Here is a 27,222-nt window from a genome sequence, read left to right on the forward strand (position 1 = left end):
ACATAATCAGAAACAGTGATGGCTATAATGTACTGCCTTGTGATACACCTTTCTCTATTGTCGCTACATCCGATCTGTAGTCTCATATCTTAACACACTCTTTTTCTGTGTTGTAGATATTCTGTCATTCAGCATACTACTCTTCCATCCCAGCCCTTGCAGTTTTGTTTGCAGTACCATGCCATTTACCTTATCAAAAGCTTTGTAAAGATCAGTGGCTGTGCGGTCAAATTGCCGTGTCCTGTCAGTCACTTCCTGCTGAAAGCCAACTAGTTATGAATCACATGAAAACTGTGTTGTGAATTCATTTTGTCTCTTAAACCAGTGCCCCACTTCCCTGCAAACATTCTATTGTACAGGGTGTCCCACAGAAATTCAGTACACATTATATCTGACTTTCAAGTAACAGTGAACTAACTAAAAAAGAATAGGCAATAGGAACATTAAAAACAGTTACTTGTTTAGAAGAAATGCTGGAACTCAAGATCATGGGCATCCAGGCACTGCTGGCTTCATGTGACGACATTACCGGCAACCCGCTGCACGTGTGATATTAATTTATGTGGTAATGTTGTGTTTAAGAGAATCTGTTGTATGAGGATTGTAAGCAAACTCTTTGCTTTTTAGTGTACCTAATAAATAAATCACACAGTGTTAAGTCTGGGGACCTTTACTGACGTGCTTCTCGGCATATGTTAATTGTGTGTAGAAAGAGTCACAGAGCTCTTAAATATGTTGCAATGTTTCAAGGTGCAATTGAAAAATATGGGGCCAATAATAAGCATGCTGGGCAGTGCATGCCAAATGCTTATCTTTTTAGTGGAGAGGGTCTTTGTGCAGAATTTGTGGTTTGTCCTTTGACTGTTAATTGCAAGTTTGGAAGTTTACATAATCTGACAAATGAATCCAGGCCTCATCTGACATGAAGTAAAGCAAGGGGTCCAAGTAACCATTAGCAAGTGATATTAAAAGTCAGTCGAATTAATGAACTCTTTATCTCTTGATACTCAAATTTCGGCTGTTGCACAACACTCGCATAAAAGGCTGTTACTTTCATATTATTTAGTACATGATGACACAATGTAAGAGATACACCAGTCTTATGCGATAACCTCCTTCCTGACCTCTGGTACTTCTTATGATGTCAATGTGAATTCTGCCTGGAGTTTCAGGGTTCCTCAGTGTTTGTCACTTATTCCTCTGCGCATTCTGAACCAATTCTACAACTCTCTGTATCTTGTACCAATCTTGAATAGTGCTGGTTATGGGAAGTTTCATACCAGGACACTTCACTTGAAACATTTCCTTACATTCCTTGATGGAGCCTGTGTTAACCTAACACTTCACTGTATCAATTCACTGTTCTAATGCAAACTGACCAGTTCTCTAACAGCATGAGCTGCTCACAACTACTGATGCGTGAACACACACAGCTGCACTCAACTTTGCTTTAAAATGCAGTGTAGCCAACTTTAGACACACTGTTGCCACTTCACAGGAAATTCAACTAGAGATAATTAACCAGTATGTGAGGCATACTTTTTTATGTGGGACTCCCTTTATATTTATCGATGGTCTCTCAGATATTTTACTTACATTACTGGTTAACTGGTCTTCAGTTTTTGATATTGTCTCTTGTCCCTAGTTCCTTTCCCCTTGTATACAAGTGTTACTATCTCTTCTTTCCATTCATCTGAGAGCACACTATTATTTCTAAAGAACTCAAACCGGAATTGTAGGTCAGGAACAGTGCACACTCAAGAATTTTTAGTATTTCTCCACTTATTCTGTCCACCCCTGCCACCTTCCTTGCACCTATTGCAGTGATTGAATGTAGTAATTGAATTACCAGTTTAATTGCTGCTAACTGAATGAACTATTTTCTATTGCTTGTCCTTGTAGGTAAAGGAAAATTGTGAACATGTAGAGACTAGCAACACTCAAACTGCTGGTGCTTCAGTTTCACGAAAGGGACCACAGCAGCGTTGTGCTGATGGCATCAGAGAAACTGATAAAAATTCCAGATTGCCATTTGCCACTCCTGGTGAATGGGTTGGGCCTCCACCTGTAGCTGCAAGAGTGAAAAATGAACCTTCATGGAGTCCTGTTGATGGTGACATTGATGCCTCTGTAGTTCCTCCAGCAGTGCGAGACACTAGTTCTGTGGCAGAAGATACAGCTGGCCGTGTTGTAAAAGTTGGAGATTCACTTTGCAGGTATGTTGAAAGTTATGGGAATGTAGGGGAGTGTGGAAAACTGAAGTAAGATCATTGCAGTTGCAGAAGATTGGCACCAAGAATGTAATGTGCAGGAAAAAAAACTATTCATTATTACTAATTACATAAGTTAAATACTGTCTTTTGAGACTGTAATGAAAGTCTTGTTAAAACCAAACGTGTTCCCCTTTATTTTAAAGCATCTTCAATGGTCACTGTAATGTTTTTTTCCTTGCTTGCTTTTGTTTGCTTGGATCACCAACACTTCTCACAATTACTGCTTACAGTTACTGCTGTAAGCAGTACGATCATTAATTTCAGGTGGTGTGTTTTTCTTTTTTTTGTCATTCTTTCTGTTATTCTATGCATATGTGTTTGATTTCACCACACAGAACTTCACTAACATGAAATATATTAACATTTTTATTTTGTGAAGAACCATTGCCATCTCGCCATTTCATATGCTTTGTTTTTGCTATCTGAATTAGTATGTACAGCTCCTTATTACAGTTGTTTGTCAAGTGGTACTGTGATAAGTTTGTAGAGCATACATCTGAGTGCTGATTCTGTGTGTGTTTAGATGATTAGTGTAATATTGTGTCTGTTGTGATGTTTTTTTGCTGTAAGTTGTAAATGAGTGTTGGTTATTTTTTTTGTTGCCATCAGATGCTATCAGACGACAGTTTGGTCATGGTGCATCCGATCTCATTAGTCAGTTTTTGACGGGTACAAGCAGGTTAGGTTAGGTCAGACTCTAGTCCAGGGCTGGGCAAATACAGTTTAGCAACCACGGGCGCTCGCAGATGCCCACAAGGCCTGCCCTCGGCTGTCCTCCCAGCCAGCAGTACCCCCACCATCTACTTGCCTAGCCACATACGTCACTGCACCGTGCGGAGCCACTAGGTCTGTTTACTTCGCGCCGTTTTATCGCATTTGGTGTTTGTGATAAAACAGAACTAGTCGGTGGAAAATGGCTTTGGAGGAGTTAAAATTGTTGAAACGTAAGTCCTTTGATCTGTAATCCGCAGTGGGAAAGAAGAGAACTTTTTATTGGAACACAAAGCTGACCTCGGTAAATGATTTGCAATGCAACATTGTCTTCACAGAAGAAGTACAATGTCAAGTGACATTATCAACTGCTTCACGAGAAGGATGTAGTCCATTTCAATAATGAAGAAAGAAAAGCCAGTCTTATCGACCACTCACCTACCGGCGCGATATACTGCTTTGTCGTTATGCCTGTCGGCTACTGTCAGTGCCCGACCACCCATCATATCGTTCCTTTTTTGACGACTCTCTCGATCGTCAATACAGGTTGTATGTCTCTGCCCCGCTACCCCCTGAAGTTTGCTTTCGTCGCCTCCTTCAACATTTTGATTTTTCACTCCCTGCAACCTTTAGAGTGGGAGAGAGCCACACGCCACCTTGGCTCCAGGCTCAGGTTCGAGTTCACCTTGACCTCTGCTCGCTCCCAAAGGAGGTTACCCCCGGTTCGGTATACCACTCCTGTTTTGTCGAAGTTCATTAATATGACCTTCATTTATACAGATGGCTCCAAGACCAATGACGGGGTCGGGTGTTCTTTTATTGTCAGTGCACAAAGTTTCAAATACCGGCTACATGACCATTGTTCAGTCTTCACAGCTGAGCTCTTTGCCCTCTACTACGCTGTTCTTTACATCTGCCGCCACCGACATTCTGCTTATGTCATGTGCTCAGATTCTCTGAGCACCATCCAGAGCCTCAGTGATCCGTATCCGGTTCACCTTTTCGTGCACCGGATCCAGCACTCTCATCAGCAGCTGGTGGACGACGGATCTCCGATTAGCTTTATGTGGGTTCCTGGCCGTGTCGGTATCCCTGGGAACGAAACTGCAGATGCTGCGGCCAAGGCTGCGGTTCTCCAGCCTCGGACGGCTTTTTGTTGTGTCCCTTCATCAGATTGTAGCAAGGTCATTTGTCGGTGCATGTTATCGTTGTGGCATGCCGATTGGGCTGCACTTACGGACAACAAGCGTCAGGCCTTGAAACCTCTTCCCGCAGCTTGGACGTCCTCCTCATGCCCTTCTCGGCGGGAGGAGGTCGTTTTGGCCCGGCTACAAATTGGACACTGCCGGTTCAGCCATCGCCATCTGCTGACAGCTGTGCCGGCGCCGTTCTGCCCATGTGGGCAATTGCTGACGGTCCGCCACATTTTAACGTCCTGTCCGGATTTTACTACACTGCGTCTTGATCTTGGCCTGCCGTGTACTCTGGATGCCATTTTAGCGGATGACCCAGGAGCTGCTGCTCGCGTTCTTCGTTTTATCAACTTGACACACCTGTCCAAGGTCATTTGATTATGCTGTGTGTGTGTGTGTTTTTTTTTTTAAATCCTCTGCCTGTTAATACGTCTTATATAGTGTTGTCCCTTTTTGGTTGCTGTTTTAACCTTGTGCCTCACCGTGCATTCCTAACTTAGTCTGGGCGCTAATGACCATTGTAGTTGTGCGCCCTAAAACCACAAAAAAAAGGTCTTATCGAACAGAAGTGGAAAAAGGAGAAAGACATATGAATACAAGTAGATAATTATGACTTTGATTCATATTATTAGTGTTATTAATAATATGTTATGTGCATTTTCCATCATTTTTATCTTTTCCTGTAAATATTTAATGTACGAAAACCTCATTATCCACAATGATGCAACGATGACTCTAAGCTATCATGTAGCTCTTATAATAGCTAAAACAGCACGGCCCTTTGGCATTGGAGAAGTTGTGAAAGAATGTTTTGTTGCTGTCACAACAGTTTTGTGCTTCCTGTTTTTGGAGCCGTTCCTCTTTCACGGAGAACGGTTTGAAGGTACATTGTAGAAATGGCTCACAATGTGGAAGTTCATATGGGAAACAGGATCAAAGATTTGGTGTTCTTTTCATTAGCATTGGACGAAAACACTGATGTATGTGATGTTGCTCAACTTGCAGTCTCTTTGCAAGGAGTTGATGTTCAGTTTAATGTGATTGAGGAACTCCTCAATTTAATGCCAATGCGTTAAAAAAACAATGGCCAACAATATGTTTTTGCACATTGAACATATAGTAGGGAAATACGAGCTGTGTTGGGAAAAACTTTCATAGATTGCGACAGGTGGGACTCCTGCAATTATTGGTCTTAATTCTGGTGTCATTGCTTTTATACAAAATAATGGTTGATAGCCGTCGGTGTTCAGTGGGAACTACCAGCATTTTTCACTGTCTTAATTTGCTAGCAAAATGTGCCAAACCAACTGGTGTCATGGATGTGGTTATAAAAAGTTCAGATCGCAGAATTTGGGACACAGACAATTCAAATCGTTCCTGGCAGATCTCTAGTGTGAATACGGCGATGTTCCATATTTTTGTGAAGTATGCTGGGTGAGTGGAGGTGTTGTTTTAGAATGATTTTTTAATTTAGCTAAAGATATAGCGTTATTCATGGATGCAGAAGGAAAACCGGCGCAAGAATTGGACGACTCACAGTGGATTTTAGACCTTGCATTTTTATCTGAGATAACCAAGCATCTGAATAGTGTGGATGAAGCTTTGCAAAGTTGAAATAAGGTAATTAGCAAAGTGTTTGACACTGTTTTGGCTTTCAGGAGAAAACTGCTTTTGTGGGCAAAGCAACTGTCAGAAATGTTGGGTGTTCACTTCCCGAGCAAAAACAATTCGCAGCAGGAGGGGCTCAAAGAACTTTTTGATGGGTTTGTCACGGTGTTACAGTGTCTAGTGGATTTGAAGACTTAAATCGACTGGAATGCGATGTCAACCTATTTGTTATTCCTTTAGCAGTTAATGTTGAAAATGTGCCTTCTGAAATTCAGTTGGCTCTCTTTGACTTTCAATGTAAATGTGTGCTGAAAGAGAAATTTCACACTACAGAAACCTTGGAAAACTTTTACAAATGTTTCACATGTGAACAGTTTCCATTGTTATTTAAAATAGTTGCTCATGTATATAATTTTTTTGGAACAACATACTTGAGCAAAAGTATTTTCTCCGTAATGAAACTGACAAAATCAAAGCTTAGGGTTGGTCTTACTGATGCTCATATGATTGGTGCAGTGCACCTAATGACTAGTAATTTCACACCAAATATCGAGATGCTAGTTCAGAATCATTGTAAAAACATCCAGGATGATGTAAATTAATGCCTATGTCCTATTCGTATGTAGTACCCCTCGTCTGAACTACACACGTCTGTGTAAATATAAAGTAACATTTACAATACAAATCTGTTTGTTTCATAACCCTTTGTCTGTACCCTATTTGTGGCCATGAAAGTAGAACACATTACAATGGTTCAAAGCTGTTTCATCTGTACGTGGCCAACCATTGCATGGCACAGGATACACTAACTTCGGGTAAGCACGTTTTACACTTATGTCCCACACACGTATGTTGTGCACATATGATAGGCCCCCGACAACCGAGTACTGGTGCCAAGTTCATGACCTCTGGCGTATGTGTGCTGCACCTTCACTACGTACGTTAGCTGGTCCATACTCAGCTGTGTGCGCGATGCACTCTCGCAGCAGCATCCTCCCTCTCCCCCCCCCCCCCCCCCCCCCCCAAATGGACAAAAAATTAGTATGGTCTCACTCTAGGAGAATGCATCTGGAATCTGCTCTCACATTAGGAAAATAAGTCTTACAGTTTCAGGAGATTTTGGAGGTGGTATGTTGGCTGTAATTACACGGACCTTCACAGGTTTTGCAGAGCCAAAAATCACACTGGACAGGCTTTTGGGAGCAGCTGAGTTCAATCTCAGTGTACTCAATCAGATGCAGTTCTTCTCTAGTATTCCAAAAAAAAGTTGAGGCAGGTGCTTGGATCTCTCAGTTGAAGAAGACAGATGTTGTCTTTCCTGGCTGCATCCAATCGAAGTACTTTCTTTTTTCTGTAACGACATGTCAAGTGTTTTCCTACCTACCTCTCTCCTTTAACTTATTTTATTTATTTATTGCAAATAATATTTAACAGTGTAGGAAAAGATAGCTTGCTACATCATAAAGAAGACACATCAAGTTGCAGACTGGCACAATATTATGTGGGATGCAAGCAGCAATTTGGAGGGGGTGGGGAAGAGAAAGGCATAGTAGTATATGGGTGGGGAGAGAGACAAATGGTAACTGGTGGAGTGTGCAGGGACTAGGCAGCCAGCAGGTGCAGTGACAAGAGATTGTAGGGCAGGGAGGTGGGGAAAAAAGGAGAGGAGCGAAGAAAGACAGGTGGACGCATTGGCAGAGGGCTACAGAGTGGGAGATGAGAATGGGGAGGAGACGATAGGACAGAGGGGGTGCAAGCTGTTTGGTGGAGGGTGTGGAAACAGTATGTTACCATAAGTTGAGGCTGGGATGATTTTGGGAGAGGAAAATATGTTGTAAGTGTAACTCTCATCTGCACGGCTCAGAAAAGCTGGTTGTGGAGGGAAGGATACACATGGATCGAGTACTGAAGCAGCCATTGAAATAGTGTATTATGTTCAGCTGAATGTTGTGGTTTACTTCATTCTTGGCCACAGCTTGTCAGTGACCGTTTATCCTGGTGAACAGCTGGTTGATAGTATACCGATATAAAAAGCTGTGCAATGATTGCAGCAGAGCTGATAAATAACTTGGCTCCTTTCACAGTGGCCCAGCCCCTGATGGGGTAGGATAAACCTGTGACAGGACTGGAATAGGAAGTGATGGGTGGGTGGGTGGATTGGGCAGGTTTTGCACCTGGATATTCACAAGGATATGATCCTTGTGGCAATGGGTCAAGATTAGGAGCAGTACAGGGATGTAGTGTGATGTGAAGGTTATGTGGGTGACGGAACGCCACTTTAAGAAGGATGGGAAGTATCTCAGGTAGGATGTTCGTAATTTCAGGACACGATAATAGGTAATCAAAACTTTTTGTATTGGTATGACTGCCAAGCAGCTGTCCACCAGAATGAGCAACCACTGCCAAACTGTGGCCAAGAGCAAATCTGAACATAACACACTTGATTTCAATGGCTGCTTCACTACCTAAGCAATCTGGATCCTTCCCTCCATCACCAGCTATTCTGAACTGCGCAGTTGATTGTTACGCTAACAACACATTTTCCACTCCTATAACTATCTTGGCCTGAACATAAGGTAACATACTGTCCCCACACCCTCCACCCAACAGTTTTCACCCTCTCTGTCTTACCGTATCCTCCCCATTCATGTCTCCCACCGTTACTCCCCCCACCTCCCTGCCCAACCACCTCATGACGCCAGACCTGTTTATATTTCCTGCTTCTTTATTAAGATTTTACTTGTAACATGTGAGAGCTTGACCTTTACACCAGCATATATGAGAAGATACAAATTATTAATTTTATGGGTTTAATTGTGAAAAGACATAATTCATATGACAGTCTCTTTTAAAGGGATATAGAGCTGGACCGTACACTCAAATGGGAAGTTTTCGGTTATTGTGGGGTCCAGTACACATTGCATGGATGAAGAGAAAGTCATTTGGGTTTATGGAAGTGTTTATGCTGGAGAGGATTACGTTTTGAACTCTGTCTCCCAGTTTTTGTTGGTCAGTGTATGTGGTAATCGTCTTCTCTAACTTGAGTCCCAGCTCAAAGTTTTAGCCAAGGTAGTGAAAAGCAGATGGAGGCATGTTCCTAAATAAAAAATATTATTTGAAGATGATCGTTATTTAAAAAATGATTTTAAAATTTTATTGGTGTGGCTTGTGTGATTAGTGAAGTGACAAATTTGATGGTGTGGCAAGAGTTCATAAAATGATTTTTAGTGTCTCATTCTGGTGTTCATAATAGAAGGCATCATTGAGTAGCGGCAATAATGATGTGCAATAGATAGTAGTACATTGGCTGCTTGTACACTGTTAAATATGATATTGGAGAACTGACTTCGAATTGTCTTCTTAGATGCTGTGAGCATATTCTTGTGTACCGTTGGTGTTTGGACACGAACCAGGCTGTGAAGTACTGTTGTTGAGTCTGTACTATTGCAGAGCTAAATTTAAGACACTTCTACACCGTTGATCATGATCCAACGGTGTAACCTTTGTTTACGTATCAATGGAGGCATTTTTGAAAATCTACTGTAATTGAAATTGGGTTGTGTTAATGTTGTCCCTTGGATATAAAAATTGGAAAAGTGTTTGTTGGTTTAATTAATTTGCCGCCAGAGGAATCTTCCTCTACCAGTTTAAATACTCCTCATAGGAAAAAATGACATTAGGGAAAAATATTTGTTTTAATGTCCCCTACAACCTCCCAGAGTTTGTCGGTTTTAATACTTTTCACCCTGTATATTCAAGAGGTGCAATCTCTATGATGAAGTTGTTTCAATCGATGAATCTTATTCTTGATTTTATTGGCAGGGTTGCTTGTTGGTAGCCAACATCATTCAACAAATCAAAAATCATCTTGTTTCAGTACGCACCTGTCATGTTAATAGTGTCACTCTTGTAGTTACTGGTATTGCAGTTTCCTTACTGTTCCACAGCTTCGTAAGTGCTACATATTCTTTCTTGGAGACAGGCCCTGCCGTGCAGGTTTCATTTTGAATGCCTTCCATTGCTTTCTCCCAAGTGTGAAGCTCTGTGACAATGAGGTGATTTCTTATTGGCTGTACTTCAGGGAAGGAAATGAAATTTAACACTCTTGGAGGTACCATTGTTGTGTTCTAATCCATAACTGTCTTGCTAAGATCAAATATTGTACAGTATCCTACTTTTTTATGTGGGCTATTCTTGAAAGCAACTTCATTTTGCCATAGATGCGAACAAATTTTCAACTATGTGAATGCTGCTTTGACCAAGTTGTACTGTCAGCACTCTCCGAAGATGTTGCACTTCGTATGACCCACGGGCTTGGGGAGGAAACAGTAGTGCCACACCTTTAGTGCACACTAGAGTTAGCTGTAGTCTGTCAATATGATATTGGATATCTGCAACTGTAGATACAACTTTACTGCTGTGAGCCAAGTTTATCTCATAGTAGAACTAACATATTTTTGTGCCTGTTCAACAGGAAACTAAAATAGTTGTGGCTGGTGAAAGGGGGCGGGGGGGGGGGGGGGGGGGGTGGGGGGGGTGGACCTGTCAGATGACTGGTTCAAGAAATGCCATGGACAGACCAAAGGATAGGATGGAGAATGGATTCTGGGGGGGGGGGGGGGGGGGGCAGTTATGGATCAAATAGTATATGTAAAGTCAAGGTGGACTCTATATAGTTGTAGGGAACAGTAACTCAGTCTGATTGGAACCCAGGCAGCTAAATCACATAGGACCACTGTTACATAGCAATTGGTGGTGGTGGTGGTGGTGGTTATTGCCTATTTCACATGAAAGCACCCAGTGGCTGTTGCCCTCCTATCACAGATGTAGATGAAATTTTGCTATAAAAAAGTATGTCATAAAAGGAGGTTAAAATATTTTTTGCACAATTTTTTGATCAAAATTATATTTAGGGAGACCATTTTGAAATTTGAAACTGGCATAGAGAGATGGGGTGGCTTTTTTAATTTATTAATCAGTTTTATTCAATTTGGTGTTGCTGGAAAGATAAAATTATCAATATAATGCTGGATTTATGCATGCAAATATTTAAAAGTCTGTGGTGAAAGCAATTTCTAAAGATCTCTCCCCCCCCCCCCCCTCCCCCCATTCGCCAAAATCATAAGGTTCACCATCTTCATTTTTATTTCAGATAATAGTTTTACTTTTCAATGTTAAAAAAAATCAGAAGGGTGTTTTAGCCTTTTTGCTAGGACTCATACTTTGAAATAAATCTGTAATGATTGTTGCTTTGAATGACTAAACAGTAATATGTGAAACAACAATGAAAATTAAGACTAGCAGCAGCACTCGAAAACACCACGTGCGTGGGAGAGAGAGAGGGGGGGGGGGGGGGGGTACGAGTAACAGAAGTGTGCCTGCTGTGAACTGATAAAAGTTTAAAGTCTTTCTCACTTGAACATGCTACACAGCTATTTGTGCTATGTCAGATTTAAATCTTATTTGTCCCCTAACATAAAGTGTTAAAGATCACATAAAGTAGTCATTAACTTTATTTTTCCTCCTTAAAGATACTTCATAATACATTTTCAACTGGCAAGTGTGTTACAGAAAGTTACAATGATCCAGTCCTTTTCTGCAATATACTCACTCTCATTTACTAGAAATCATTATGGCCAACACATATTTAACAGGTTTTGTGTTGGAAGAAAAGCGGTTGGTTTGATAAACATGTCATTTCTGAATCAATCTGATACTGAATTACTAAAGCTCTAAGAAGTACTTGGGTAAACACTGACAATGTTTGTTCTCATCAGATTCTCAATTTGGGGGCATTTGAAAATAAAAAATTTGCTCTGGCACTTTCAAGAAGCAGCTTTTAAGAATGCTCAAATAGTCACTGGTGTACTGCCGGTCCATAGTGTCCAAAGGCCACAATATTTCAGCGATCAGAGATGACCACTGTCGGGTATGCTGAAAAACTGAACTTCTGAGGCTGGTCAGTCATCTTACATCCCCTCCCCCTGTGAGGCATTTTCTCTGTGGTCCGTGCCCGCAGTCACGTGACGGCGGTCGCTGAGACACTGGTGTTGGCGTCTGTGGTGGTGTCGGTGTAATTGCCTCATCTGCCCTGGTTGCCCATTCGTTTTCTTAGTGTGTATGTGGTTGTTTTTTTCCCCCTCCATTATTCATAACAAAACTGCATTGGATGGAGTTGGTGTACTATTGAATGTCTAGCCACAAGAGCTAGTTTACAATGTTCATATGTAAACACATTTTTTAAGTCCGAAAGATCTGTTAACATTTGCCAAAACTCATGTTCCAGCAATACAGACATTTTATGTGATCAAATTCACTCACTCACTCACTCACACACACACACACACACACACACACACACACACACACACACACACACACACAGAATTTCTAGCTTTCGCAACCGACAGTTGCTTCTTCAGGAAAGAGGGAAGGAGAGGGGAAGACGAAAGGATGTGGGTTTTAAGGGAGAGGGTAAGGAGTCATTCCAATCCCGGGAGCGGAAAGACTTACCTTAGGGGGAAAAAAGGACAGGTTGCACTCGCGAGCGCGCGCACACACATATACATCCACACATACACAGACACAAGCAGACATTTGTAAAGGCAAAGATTTTGGGCAGAGATGTCAGTCGAGGCGGAAGTACAGAGGCAAAGATGTTGTTGAAAGACAGGTGAGGTATGAGCAGTGGCAAATTGAAATTAGCGGAGATAGAGGTCTGGTGGATAACGAGAGGAGAGGATATACTGAAGGGCAAGTTCCCATCTCCGGAGTTCTGACAGGTTGGTGTTAGTGGGAAGTATCCCGATAACCCGGACGGTGTAACACTGTGCCAGGAGATTGGATAGTTCAAATTAGAACAGCATACCACCCTAATCTCAAAAAACTATCCAATCTCCTGGTTTCCCACCTCCGGAAAAGCAACTCACTCACCTTTCACAACCTTTCCAGCAAACCTCAACCTCCTCCTCGTTGCACACAGACCCAGTCTCTCCCATCTACTCAATCTCCTACTTCCAGCTCCACTCCCCCCAAAACCTCAAAATTCCAGTCAACACAATCTGGAACCACAACACCCTAATTCAGTAGTTAACCTTTCCTCCAAACCTCTCTCCCAATCCGAAACCTCTGTCCTATCCAAAGGCCTCACCTTCAGCCCCACTCCCAGATTCAACCAAACAGCCCTTGTCAAAGATTTACTATCCTACACCCGTACTCTCTGGTGGAAATATCACTTTGCCATGAAGAAAAATGATCCTAATCCTACTCCTACTCCTAATGATCACACTCCCCAAGACACTATCCAAATTGAACCCTGCCTGGAACAGTTCCGTCCTCCGTCACAGTGGGACCCACCTCCTCCTCTTCAAAATCACCCTCTCCAAACCTTCCAGGAATTTCTGACTTCCAGCCTTGCCTCTCAATCCTTCTTAAAAAAGCCTTAATCCTGCTCCCAACATCACCACTGCTGAAGCCCAAGCCCAGGCTACCCGTGATCTGAAGGCTGACCGATCCATCGTCATTCTTCCGGCGGACAAGGGTTCAACGACCGTGGTACTTGATGGTCATGAGTATGTGGCTGAGGGACTGCGTCAGCTTTCAGACAACACTACATACAAATTTTGCTAAGGTAATCCCATTCCTGATGTCCCGGCAGAGCTTCAAGGAATCCTCAGAACCTTAGGCCCCCTACAAGGCCTTTCACCTGACTCCCATCAACCTCCTGACCCCACCAATGCCCCGCACCCCTACTTTCTTCCTAAAATTCATAGATCCAATCATCCCAGCCGCCCCATTGTAGCTGGTTGCCAAGCCCCCACAGGACGTATCTCTGCCTACGTAGATCAACACCTTCAACCCATTACATGCAGTCTCCCATCCTTCATCAAAGACACCAACCACTTTCTCGAACGCCTGGAATCTGTACCCAGTCTGTTACCCCCGGAAACCATCCTTGTAACCATTGATGCCACTTCCCTATACACGAATATCCTGCAAGTCCAGGGCCTCGCTGCAATGGAGCACTTCCTTTCACGCCGATCACCTGCCACCCTACCTAAAACCTCTTTCCTCATTACCTTAGCCAGCTTCATCCTGACCCACAACTTCTTCACTTTTGAAGGCCAGACATACCAACAATTAAAGGGAACAGCCATGGGTACCAGGATGGCCCCCTCGTACTCCAACCTATTCATGGGTCGCTTAGAGGAAGCCTTTTTGGTTACCCAGGCCTGCCAACCCAAAGTTTGGTACAGATTTATTGATGACATCTCGGTGATCTGGACTCACAGTGAAGAAGAACTCCAGAATTTCCCCTCCAACCTCAACTCCTTCGGTTCCATCAGATTCACCTGTTCCTACTGCGAATCCCATGCCACTTTCCTTGACGTTGACCTCCATCTGTCCAACGGCCAGCTTCACACCTCCGTCCACATCAAACCCACCAACAAGCAACAGTATTTCCGTTATGACAGCTGCCACCCATTCCACATCAAAAGGTCTCTTCCCTACAGACTAGGTTTTCGTGGCAAATAAATCTGCTCCAGTCCAGAATCCCTGAACCATTACATCAGCAACCTGAAAACAGCTTTCGCATCCCGCAACTACCCTCCCGACCTGGTACAGAAGTAAATAACCAGAGTCACTTCCCTATCCCCTGAAACCCAGAACCTCCCACAGAAGAACCCCAAAAGTGCCCCACTTGTGACAGGATACTTTCCGGGACTGGATCAGACTCTGAATGTGGCTCTCCAGCAGAGATACGACTTCCTCAAATCCTGCCCTGAAATGAGTTCCATTCTTCATGAAATCCTCCCCACTCCACCAAGAGTGTCTTTCTGCCGTCCACCTAACCTTCATAACCTCTTGGTTCATCCCTATGAAATCCCCAAACCACCTTCCCTACCCTCTGGCTCCTACCCTTGTAACCGCCCCCAGTTAAAAACCTGTCCCATGCACCCTCCCACCACCACCTACTCCAGTCCTGTAACTCGGAAGGTGTACACGATCAAAGGCAGAGCCACGTATGAAAGCACCCATGTGATTTACCAACTGACCTGCCTACACTGTGACGCTTTCTATGTGGGAATGACCAGCAACAAACTGTCCATTCGCATGAATGGACACAGGCAGACAGTGTTTGTTGGTAATGAGGATCACCCTGTGGCTAAACATGCCTTGGTGCACGGTCAGCACATCTTGGCACAGTGTTATACCGTCCGGGTTATCTGGATACTTCCCACTAACACCAACCTGTCAGAACTCCGGAGATGGGAACTCGCCCTTCAGTATATCCTCTCCTCTCGTTATCCGCCAGGCCTCAATCTCCCCTAATTTCAATTTGCCGCTACTCATACCTCACCTGTCTTTCAACAACATCTTTGCCTCCGTACTTCCGCCTCGACTGACATCTCTGCCCAAACTCTTTGCCTTTACAAATGTCTGCTTGTGTCTGTGTATGTGTGGATGGATATGTGTGTGTGCACGAGTGTACACCTGTCCTTCTTTCTCCTTAAGGTAAGTCTTTCCGCTCCTGGGATTGGAATGACTCCTTACCCTCTCCCTTAAAACCCACATCCTTTCGTCTTTCCCTCTCCTTCCCTCCTTCCCTCTTTCTTGATGAAGTAACCTTAGGTTGTGAAAGCTCAAATTTTGTGTATTTGTTTGTTTGTGTGTGTATAGACCTGCCAGCACCTTCGTTTGCTAATTCTCAACATCTCATCTTCTACTAAATTCATGCAAGTTCACTGCGCTTCCAAGCAAGGTCTTAAAAAAAGACCACTGTCGCTGTAAAAGAAGAAATGTTAGCTGTGGCTGTCTGTGGTGACAGAAGATAAGTGGAGATGGAGAGTTCAGATTCATGAGACCAAGTGGATCTTCCCCACTTGATTCGTGGCCACTTCATACTAATATATGCTGGATCCCGTATGAAAATATTTGATTGACTTTGCCTATTCCTAACACAAGCACCAGTAGCTCATATACTTTCGGATTAGACACAATATTCCCTATTGATAACTTGCTTAAAAGAGTGAACACTTTTTGGAATGTCGCCACTGTGGTTTATGTCAGTTGCACATTTAATAATTTACATTCTTTCTGTTTCAAATCGTTAAAACACAGCAAACATCCTTCTGAATTTTTTTTTTTTTTAATGTTGAAAAATATGTTAATGAACAATATGTGAAACAAAAGTTAAGATGATGAAACTTGTGATTATGGTGAAAAATAATGAAATTTACAAAAATGTTTAGATAAGGCTAAAGGCTGTCATTACAGATGTGTAATATTTGTAAGCATAATTCCAGCATTTTATTGGTTTTCTATCATAGTTGATCCTTTTATTATTTTTTTTTCAACAATAGCCAGTTCAATAAAATTTATTTATAAATTAAGTTACAGTGGTTACAAACATACCCATTTTTGATGAAATCTTCTCGGGTTATCAGCCGAGTGGTGGCGTCGTCTTGTCGCAACGTTTCGATGAGTTTCGTACCCATCATCTTCTGGCGAAGAAGATGATGGGTACGAAACTCATCGAAACGTTGCGACAAGACGACGCCACCACTCGGCTGATAACCCGAGAAGATTTCATCAATGGAATACGCCGAGAAAGACTGCAATCGCATATACCCATTTTTGCTACAGATGCTATTTTTTCAAAAATGAACTGAATTTCAGAATTACTGCTTAACTACAGTTTTGATCCAAAAGTTAGGGAAAAATTATTTTAACTGTCTTTCATTATATACTTTGTGACAAGAAGACAACAAGATTTACTAATTTTGTTTGATTTCTAATGAAATTAATCTTATCTGTTTCATAATTATGGACTTATCACAGCCCCCTTAGAATCTCCAATGCATTGCAGCTTGGTGAAGTTAGGGGAGTGTTGTCTTTCTTTTCATCTGTAAATGTTATGTTATGTTATGATTTGGTTGGTAATAGTGAAATTTCAAATACTGGTTATGAAGTGTTTTATGGATTCATGGAAGTCGCACATTCGTTTGAACATTCTGAAAATGTTACCCCTTCGTTGTGCATTGCCAGGTCTAGTACTGTCTCTTGATTAGTGGTTTTATTGTAATCATCCTAAATGTAGATCATTGTCACACAGTGCTACTAACATGTGTTTAATGTCCCTGTTGCTGAAACCTTGAACACGATTTACTTATATCAGGGCTTAACAACTGGCTGGTTTTGAGCGCGAGTACTCGCGTCTGCTCAGGCACATGCTCGCGAGCAGGTACAAGGTCGCGGAGTGGGGAGGGGAAATGTGCGCGCACGTTTGAATAGGGCTGCAGCGTGCCTATTGAATTCGCGCCGACTGTGTAACGTTTGAAGTACTACGATCAGCTCTAACAGTCACTTCGCTGCTTAAGAATCATGTCAAGTCGCCGTTGTGTAACCATGCTTTCACAGTTCAACCCCCATTGGGAGGAATTGTATCTGTTTACAGAAAAAGGTGGTGTTGCAAACTGTTTAGTATGTCACAAAACACTGAATTCTTTTAGGAAATTTAATTTGCAGCGACATTATATGTCGTACCATGCGAAAGACTATGGAAGTCGAAAATGTGATGGACCAGATCGTGCACAGGAAGTTATTAAACTTAAAAAGAAGCTATCCGAAGATGATCTGGACGACGACGAAAAATCAACTGAGGCAGCTCTCAGAGTGAGTTACAAAATTGCTTTGCTTTTAGCAAAATCCCTGGACCCCTTCACTGATAGCGATTTAATAAAAGAATGTTTGGTAGTTGCAGCGGAACATTTGTGTCCATATCAAGTTGAACAGTGTCGGATTACTCCATTATCTAACATGACCATTATGCGTCGCATAAAGGACATGGCAGACGACGTCAGAGCCAGCTTGCAAATATCTGTAAAGATTCTATGGCGTATTCTCTAGCTCTGGACGAAAGTGTTGATATCACTGGAACAGTGCAGCTTGCCATGTTTATTAGAGGTGTTAATAGAGATCTTCAGGTGAGGAGGAACTCCTCGATGTAGTAGCCATGAAGAACACAACCGGAGGTGATATTTTAAGTAGGGTTGAAGAAAGTGTTAAAAATGTAGGATTGTCATGGGAGTCTTTAGTTTCAGTGTCTACAGACGGTGCACCAGCGATGACAGAGAAAAAATCAAGTTTCGCTGCACTGTTAAGGAGAAAATGCAAAATCTGACCGTGCCAAATGAAATAAGGGGCGTTCACTGTGTGATCCACCAGGAAAAATTATGTGCAAAGAGTATCACTCTAAAAAATGTTATGAGTGTTGTTCATACAACCAATAATATAAGGAATCATGGGCTACAACACAGGCAATTTAAAAGCTTTGATGATGTAGAAAGCCAGTATGGTAGCCTGCCTTATTACAGCAAGGTCCGCTGGCTTAGTCGTGGCGAATTATTAAATCGATTTTTTTGCTTGTTAGATGAGATAAATTTGTTCATGGAAATAAATAATGTGTTCCTGAATTGAAGGAGCCTTCATGGAAATGTGGTATCGCGTTCTTAGCAGATTTAACTAGCCATCTGAATGCTTTGAACATTTCACTACAAGGTAAAGATCTGCTAATTACTCATTTCATAGATTGAATACGTGTTTTTAAAATGGAATTGACACTTTGGGTGAGTCAGCTGGAAACAGGAAATCTAGCTCATTTTCCTAAATTATCATCCATGGAAGATGTTCACAAAGACTGTGAACGTTATTCACTTAGTTAAGTTGCCCTTGAGGAAGAATTTGATTAGCGCTTTCAAGATCTGACAGCACTAGACAGTGATTTTGATCTGTTCTCCTCTCCATATTCAGCGAATATTGAAGAGATTTGTCCTGAGCTGCAACTACAAATTATTGATCTGCAGTGTGACAGAAAATATAGAGACAAATTTCAGAACAAGGAAAAACATTTTGGAATTCTACAGACACTTCCCTCAGGATAGATTTCCTCGTTTGCACAAACTGGCGGCTACAATAATATCAGTGGTCGGTTCCACGTATGTTTGTGAACAACTGTTCTCTACAATCAAATGTAACAAGACGTGCCTGAGAAATGCATTGTCTGATCGAAATTTAAACTGCGCGCTGCTCCTACAATGCACAAGAACAATTACTCCGAACATAGACACAACTGTAAAGGGCAAAAAGTACAAGATAATCAAGAATCCCACACTAAGCTAATAAAATTATATGGTATATGTACATTCTCCTTTATATGTTTCATTTGTCGCAGTAATAATTCGTGAGTGATATCCCTGCAGGTGGCCGCGGATTTACATTGTCTGGCGGCAACTGTTTGTGTGCCCCACATGACTCTCCCAACTCTCCGCTCTGGTCTTGTAGTGGGGGTAGCGTGCTCGCACTGCTCCGTGCTCGCGCCTTGCTGCTCACAACTTGCTCCGCGAGCATGTATGTTGTGAAGCCCTGACTTATATATTCACTGTTGCAGATTCTTGTTGCTGTAAATCAGCTTTGTAGCACTGAAGTCTGGTTCCCGTATAGTAAAACTGCGCTTAGGACATTGGGCATGAAAATACTATGGATCTTTTGCTATTTCCCAAAAATGATGTAATAAATATTTTCTCTTAAATATGTGTATGTTTGTGTGTTCCTTTTCAACCAAACAATAATGTTCACACCTGAAATAAGAGAACACTACCATTACCAGTACACTGATAGTCAGTATGCAATGAAGCCAGATGTTGAGGAACAGTGAAGGGCCCATAATTTTGAAATGACTAATGTGTTAGTCCTAGAGATATTCAGCACAAAAATGGAATTGTCGGTTTGGCTGAAAACACACCAATAGAACATCTACCATGTATTCTTTAATTGAAGATAGTCACAGCTGCCATTCATATGATAGGACAGCTTGCTATGAAAGTAAAATTTTGTATCAGATTTCTGTTGATTCCTTTCATCAGTGAATATTCTGTCAACATTATTTTAGTATACTGTGGAATCATTGCATTTCCAGTTACGCATATACTCAATTTAAATGTTGGGCATGTGTATTACTTTCAGGTTATCATCTTCAGAGTTGGACGTACAAAAACATTTGCGTGTTAGGAACCTTTAAATTTGCTAAAAAAAACAGTAATTTGTAGGAATGTAAAAAGAAAAAACTGTATGCAGTAACTACACTTCATGTTAATCTTTTACAGTTATTATGTCTAATTAGGTTGTATTTTGTTTGTTTCAGTGATCCTGTATGTCTGACAATTAAGGACAATCGTTCAGTGCGAAGAGATGAAACATCTTTGGCTGCGGCACGAGTAGAGGAAATTAAAGTGTGTTCTGATGAAAATAAGGCTACCACTACCACAAAACAACAGGTTCCCACGTTTGCAACATGCTACACAGCAAAACTTGAGAATTTTTGTCCGGATTGGCAGCAGACAGTAATGAACAGCTCTTTAAATAATGCTGATAATGATACTGTTTTGGAGGGAAGTAGGGTGGAACCACTCCAAAAAAGTAAGAGGAATCAATTGAATGACACAGAAGCTGTTACTTCACTTTTAACTCGCCCGAATATGAGAGACCATTCAAATGAGAATGTACCATTTGCTTCAAATTTGTTGCAACAGAAATGGTGGGCAAGGCAGTCTGAGGATACGAGCACAGTCCTTTCATCTCACAGGAGCAGATGGGGTAAACATAGTATCAAGAATATGAGTTCACCAGTTACTGTTGAGCATAAGAGGAAACGGAGTCATTCAGATGACAGAACACTGGTTTTATCACATTTAATGCAAAAGAAAAGTTTTAAACCCCAACCTAATGATATTCTCTCAGATGCAAGTCCACCATCACCAGAGAAGAGCTCTAGGAAGCTATGCAGTGAAGAAGACACACTTAAGTTACCTTCATGTTCAGTCCAAGAAGTCTGTAAGAAGAACTCTGATGATACAGTTACTACATTCACATCCAAAGAGAAGAGGATAAGGAGTCAGTCATATGATAGGAAAAGAGTCACAACAAATTTTGCCCAACAGGAAAAGTGTATTGAAGATACTGGTGATGAACCTACAATGAACGTTTCTCAAACACAGACCAGAAATTCTAAGAGGCACATAGACAGTGAACAGTCATTTGCTTCAGCATCATCATCTCAACAACAGAAGCGGAGGCGAAACCTATCAGAAGACACAAATGGTGCATCATCTGTGAATCAGGAAAGTAGTACTAAATGTCAGATTGATGAAAGATTAGTTGCCAGTACAAAAGATGGGAAGAGAAGTTGGAGCAAAGAGTCTGTTCTCAGGCAATCGGTTGCTTCATTTCCAAATCAGCTTAGAGGGAGGAGAAGCCAGTCTGATAACAGAAAGGTAATCACATCATCTGTTACTCTTAAGAGGAATCGCAGAAGCAAGTCTGTTGATACATGCAGAAATATTTCTGCTTTGAACAAGGACAATAGCTCCAAGATCGACGCTGATGACAGGCAGTTACTAGCTACATCTACAACTCCACAGAAGAAGAGGAAGAGGAGGAGGAGGAGTCAGTCACATGACACCTTATGTTCCTCAGCCTTGCAGGCAGCGACATCTCTAAACCACACTAGCAATGACCAATTAATTATTTCTCCTCTTGTTAACCATAAGGGCATTAGGAGGAGTAAGTCTCTTGATGGGAAGACATTCACGTCATCAGTAATGCAACGTAGGGATTATAGGCGACACTCTGTTGCTTCACAATCGCTTGTTATGCCTGTAACACAACGAAATAATTGGGAACAGGCCATTGACCGACAAACAAACGCATCATTTCCATACCAGCAGCACAGTTTGGGAAACGAGTCTGATAACAGACATGCAGTTACCTCTTCACGAGTGAAGGTAAGAAAATACAATGAGTACATGTGTATACTAATGGAAAGTTCTGGCAGAATGTAAACAACCTGAGAACAAAGGTAACCACTTACCGAATAGTAGAGGTGTTGTTTCATTGATAGGAATGTAAACAAGACTGAAAAGTTACTAACTTTTGGCTGAATCCTTTTTTGTGCTAGAGTACGTATACACACATAAGTGTGCGCATGTACCCCCATCCCCCATGCAACTGACTGAAATGAGTAGTTTTGTTGGGTAGAATGGGAGGTTGTAGAAAGGAGGGTTGGAGGTTTGAGGAAGGATGACAGATAATTTGGGGAAGGCGACAGATGTATTGGATAAGAATAGGTATGTGGCAGGAGCACAAGATAAGATAGGGATGTGACACATGAGAACAAACACCTGTGAGTTTGTATAACACACATTGCTGATGCTCTGGAGAAGTGGATTGGGAAGGAGAGTAGGGGGTGAAAGTACAGGAGGAGATATTGTGAGGAAGAGGTTGAAATTAAGGTGCTGAGGTAGTGCCGAGATGAACGTGAGCCGGAGGCTAGTGGAGTTTGTGTGCAGGAAGATAACAAGAATAAAGATTGCATTGTGAGGACAACTGCTTTCTATGTAATTCAGAGAAGCAGGTGTTGAAGAAAGTTTCCATATAGTATGGGTTGTGAAGCAGCCATTGAAATTTAGGACGTTGTCCTCAGCAGCTTGTTCTATTGCTGGGTGAACTCTATTCTGAGTCACAGTGTGGCAGTGGCCATTTGTTCAGGTAGACATGCACATACATTGTGTTGTGGAGAAATTGGAGCAAGGCTGATATGACATGGCTGCTTTAACAGGTGGCCCAGCCTCTGATGGAATGGGATAAGCCTGTGATGGTAATTGAGTAGGATATACTGGGTGGATGAATTGGATAAGTCTTGCATCTAGATCTTCCACAGCAAAATGACGTGTGTGGCAAGGGTCTGGAAGTGGGTATGTGATAGGGATAGTCCAGTATGTTTTGTAGATCGGCTAGATGGTTGAATACACTTTCATCCTAAAGCTAGCAAGTTTTCATCCTTGTGTATGGGCCTGTCAGTGACTCAGTGCCTCCACTATTCAATATGTTTTTACATTTACTCTTTAAGTTAACAAATAAATTTGTGTTGTTTGATATCCCATCATTATTTTTATGCCATGACTGTTAGCAATACAGCATTTTACGATATCCCTTGCTATTTGTAAGAGAATGAGTGGATCATTTAAAAAGAAGTTGAAGCACAGTTTTTTTACTTGAACTGTTATTATATGGCATTGTTGTAATTACATTTGCACCACTTTCCAAATGAGATAAAATTTTTAGATTTTATAAAGTTAGTTTCTAACACACTGTCCTACCTTTTACAGTGTGACACAGTCAGTGTGTGAATAGCCATTACAGGTTTTCTGTCTGTAAATTTGTGCACTACATCGTTCATGGATTAGTAGTGTTCTTTGTATCATTATAAACAGCATTATTCATTTTAATTGGGATCCTAAAGTGTAAAAGACAATGATAGACCATGTAAGATGATGAATATTTGATCTCTCATACATCAGGCAGATGCTTCGTATATGTTTCCGAGAGAGTCCAAAAGGTTTATAATAAAGAAATATGCACCATTGTGTGGAATTGATTTGAGAGGTTTTTCGAAAATACTTAAAATACACACTGTGTGTCAGTTAAAAATGAACCATCCAGAATGGAAGAATGTAATGAAACTTCGCAGTTTGAGAGAGTACGTGAAGTTTGATATCTCAAAATCAAACTAAATTTGCAAAGAAACTGGCAGTATGAGCCCACTTGTCAGTATGATATTGCACCCACCCCACTTGCCCTTGGTGGATGCGCCAATTGAGTTAGGAAGGGTGTCTTTAAGTTGTTGTATTCTCTCCTAAGGAAGCTGGCCCACAACTGTAGCAACTGGTTCTTTATATCCCAGATACTGCCATTGAGACAAACTTAACATGTGTGTTGGTCCCATACTTATTGTACCTGTGAGAGATCTGAGGAACTTGCTGGCCAAGAGAGTATCTCAACACCACAGACAGTTCATAGATGTGTGTGCCATGTGTGGGGGAACAGTGTCCTATTGAAAAATAGTTTTATGGTTCTTCGACATGAGAGGGAGCACAAGAACACAGTATGTCTATGACATACTGTTGAGCTGCCAGAGTACCTTAATCACCATCATCCATGACCTGAAGTCATACTCGATGGCTCCAAACACAATGATGCCAGCAGTAACAGTGGTGGGCCTCTCCAAAACTTCGGAAGAATGGAGTATCACCCCATGATGCTACCATACTTGCCCCCCTTCAGGGGGCTCTTCTTTCAGTACATGCTTGGTCAGCCCAGGGCCCTGGCAGTTGCAGCACTATCTTCTTCTCTGTGCTCCAGTTCCATCCTCCACCATTGTTTTCCTCTCTGCTTTCCATTGGATGTTTTTCTTGATGCTCAGTATGGTTGGATTTGGTTTATGGTTTTGGACACTTCTCTCCCCCCTATTGTTCGATCCTAGGCCCCTTCAGCTTCTACCAGCCGCCTCTATCACTGCTAGAAGTATTGTGTGCAGCAGCTCCGTTGGATTGTGTATGTCCTCCATTTTAGTCTCTTTCAGTTCAGTGAGAAGCCCAAAGTCACTTGGTGCTGCGTCAGGGGAATAGGGAGGCTGACAAGTCACAGTTGTTTATCGTATTTGACCAAAAAGCTCTGAATTAATTGAAAATGATAAGCGGATGCATTATCGTGGTGAAGGTGCCAACTGCCTGCTGCCCTCAAGTCTGGCTGTTTGCATTTCACTGCATCACGAAGGCGACACAGAATGTCTTGGTAGTACTCCTTGTTGACTTTAGTACCTTTTGGGGCATACTTATGATAGATTACGTCATTGGAGTCAATAAAAGATGGTCAGCATGACTTCCACATTGCTGTGGACCTGCCTTGCTTTTTTGGGGCCTCGGGTAGGATGGGTATAAGAATGTTGGGATTACTGTTCAAAGTATCCAGCATGTCCTGTATTATCTCTGAATGAAGCTGCTTCTGTTGAGTTGCTAACATCTTTGGTCCAAATTTTTCTGAGATCCAAATGTTCTATTAAAGTTGAATGAATGGATCCAGTACTAATGTTAATCTTGTCTGCAATTTCTCTGATTGTGATTCGTATATCCTGCATCAGCAGGGTCCTTCTATGGTCAAGATCAATCTCATCTGTAGGTGTTGTGGGCCTGCCTGAAAGTGCTTCATTCTTCACTTGTGAGTGGCCATCTTTGAAGTGGTTGTGCCACCCCTTTATGTGTGTGGAATCCATTGCTTAGTCCCCAAACACTTGTCAAATCTTCCGTATTGTTTTAACTTGAAAATCACCAAGCTTAAAGCAAAATTTGATGCACTACACATGTTCACTTGACAGTGTGTGGCCAGTGACTGGATATTTCCACAGCCGTGGAAAAAGTCGGGCACTCACACTATGTATGTCTGCAAACATAGATACCAGGCATGCCTCAATATCATTGTTAGTTTCTGGATCAAAAATTAAGGTTGAATGCTTTTTGAATGACGGTCATAAATTTCTTGAAATAAGCAATGTTATTTGTCCATATTGTGAGAGCTACTTGTCGCAGTTAATGACTCTAAAATATTAATATATGAGGAGTCATGTACAGCATTTCTTATTCGTATAAAAATTTTCTTTTTATTCATCCAGTTGAAATCTTGCATGTACATTTCAGCTGCTGTAAAGGCTCTGAAACAAACTGTAGCAGCATAAGGATACTGTTTTTAATTTCAAGTTGTTGGTGAAGTTTTTGGCCATCGGATAATGAATTTGGAAAGTAAAGGTGCCCAAAGTAATGGCTCGATATGCTAGTCGACAATTTTTGGTGGAGTATAAATAATTGAATTCAATGTACGATTGAGGTTTTGAGTGGTCAAAAGGCACATAAATAATTTTGCTAAGGTTGTGGAGGAGCTGTTCTTTAGAGGTAATGGAGTACAAATACACCTGCAGGACTACATTGTCGTGGCTAACTACCTATGGATATCTTGAAGTCTTCAAGTGGTGAGAAATAGGCAAATTAAATATTCTACTTGCTATAGTTTTGCAAAAGTCTGTTTTTTCTTATGCAACTGAATATTTCATTGATTGCCCCAAAAAGATTTCAAAATGTAATATTTGGGAAACCTGTGTGGTGTCAGATGATCATTGGTCTTTATTCATTACATCCGACAAACTAACTTGTCTATAGCTCATAGAGCTTCAGTGAAGGCTTCTTACAGTTAACCCACCCGATGAACTTCAATCTTTGTCCAGTCACTAGTCTTTTCTGCTACTATTACCTTCTCCTTGAATATTTACATAGAAATCAACAAATGACGTGCATTTGGAATATGCGTGAAGCTCAAGTCTTATGAATCGAGATTTGCTAAGGATAAATGCACTAACACAAGGTCAGAGCAAAGATCCAATTCAGTTGTTGAAAATGCTGTGGTGGCTTTTTTATCTTACTGAAATAAAATTTTTCTACCCCTCATCATTTTCCAAGAACCAATTGTTTTGGAGCTTTAATGTAAATTGATGTTCACTACACATATAGATACAACTTTGGGATGGTCTTTGGATGCTCCATATTCCCATGATTTAAGCAAACGAAATATCTGGTCTGTCACTCAATAGCCATACTGGTATTGAAACAGTAGGTGGCAACTCAGTTTGATCTTAGAAGTAGTCACTGTAAATCATTGTAACAAGATTCCCCTCTTTTAATCATTGCACAAATGCTGAAATGACAGAGACTGAGGTAAGTGATAACAGAATGGAAAATAGACTTAAATCGCTCGAAGTGGGGAGGCATCTAAACTTTGGGATACAAATGCAATTAATTTGTTCCCTTTCTAGCTGCACATCATTCTCATATTCAAGAACAGACATTGCACAGATGCACATCATTATAGTCCTACATTGTTGACGACAATTTGTTGTACTTACAGAACATGTTTGAGGCTCATCCCCAATGTCATGGAGAATGAAAATTTCCTCTTTAAAAATAGGTGTGGTTTCTGCATGCAGAGACCTTGCTAAATGCAGCCTGCTCTGGTCTTCCATGAAATCCAGAGCACAGTAGATACGAGCACCCAAGTTGATGGCATGTTCCTTAACTTCCAGAAGGTGAACAAAGTTGCACACTGGTCTTCAGTGACCAAGCATGCCAAGTACCAGAACAGATATGTGGCTGGATTCAGGGCTTGCTAACAAGTAGCACACAACACATGCTTCCTAATAGGACAAAATTTACAGAAATAAAAGCAATTTTCAGAGTACCCCAAGGCTGTGTGATAGGACGTTTGCTATTGACTATGTATGTCAGTGATATGGTGGATAATATTGAAAGCTCAATGAGGCTGTTCACAGATGACAAATCGTCTGTAAGAAACTAATAGTGCCAGAAAGACTGCAGAGGATCACTGAAAAGGCAGGCAGTTGAACGCAAATAAAGACATCCATTATACAATGGCAGTAAATCACTGGAAACACGAACAACGATAAATATAAGTGAGTAGCTATTTTGAGTGATGGGCAG

At 41.5% G+C, this 27,222-nt stretch overlaps 1 protein-coding gene across 1 annotated transcript in view; it reads left to right on the forward strand.

Moving 5' to 3' along the window:
* The window catches only part of LOC126284197 (uncharacterized), a 103,036-nt gene that overhangs the window by 64,546 nt on the left and 11,268 nt on the right, over positions 1 to 27,222 (forward strand). The window contains exons 6-7 of the mRNA XM_049982952.1: positions 1,903 to 2,216; positions 19,989 to 21,627. Coding sequence (XP_049838909.1) covers positions 1,903 to 2,216; positions 19,989 to 21,627 — 1,953 coding nt within the window. The remainder of the gene's footprint in view (positions 1 to 1,902; positions 2,217 to 19,988; positions 21,628 to 27,222) is intronic.

Source organism: Schistocerca gregaria, chromosome 8, assembly GCF_023897955.1.
Source record: "Schistocerca gregaria isolate iqSchGreg1 chromosome 8, iqSchGreg1.2, whole genome shotgun sequence".
Taxonomy (NCBI): Eukaryota; Metazoa; Arthropoda; class Insecta; order Orthoptera; family Acrididae; genus Schistocerca; species Schistocerca gregaria.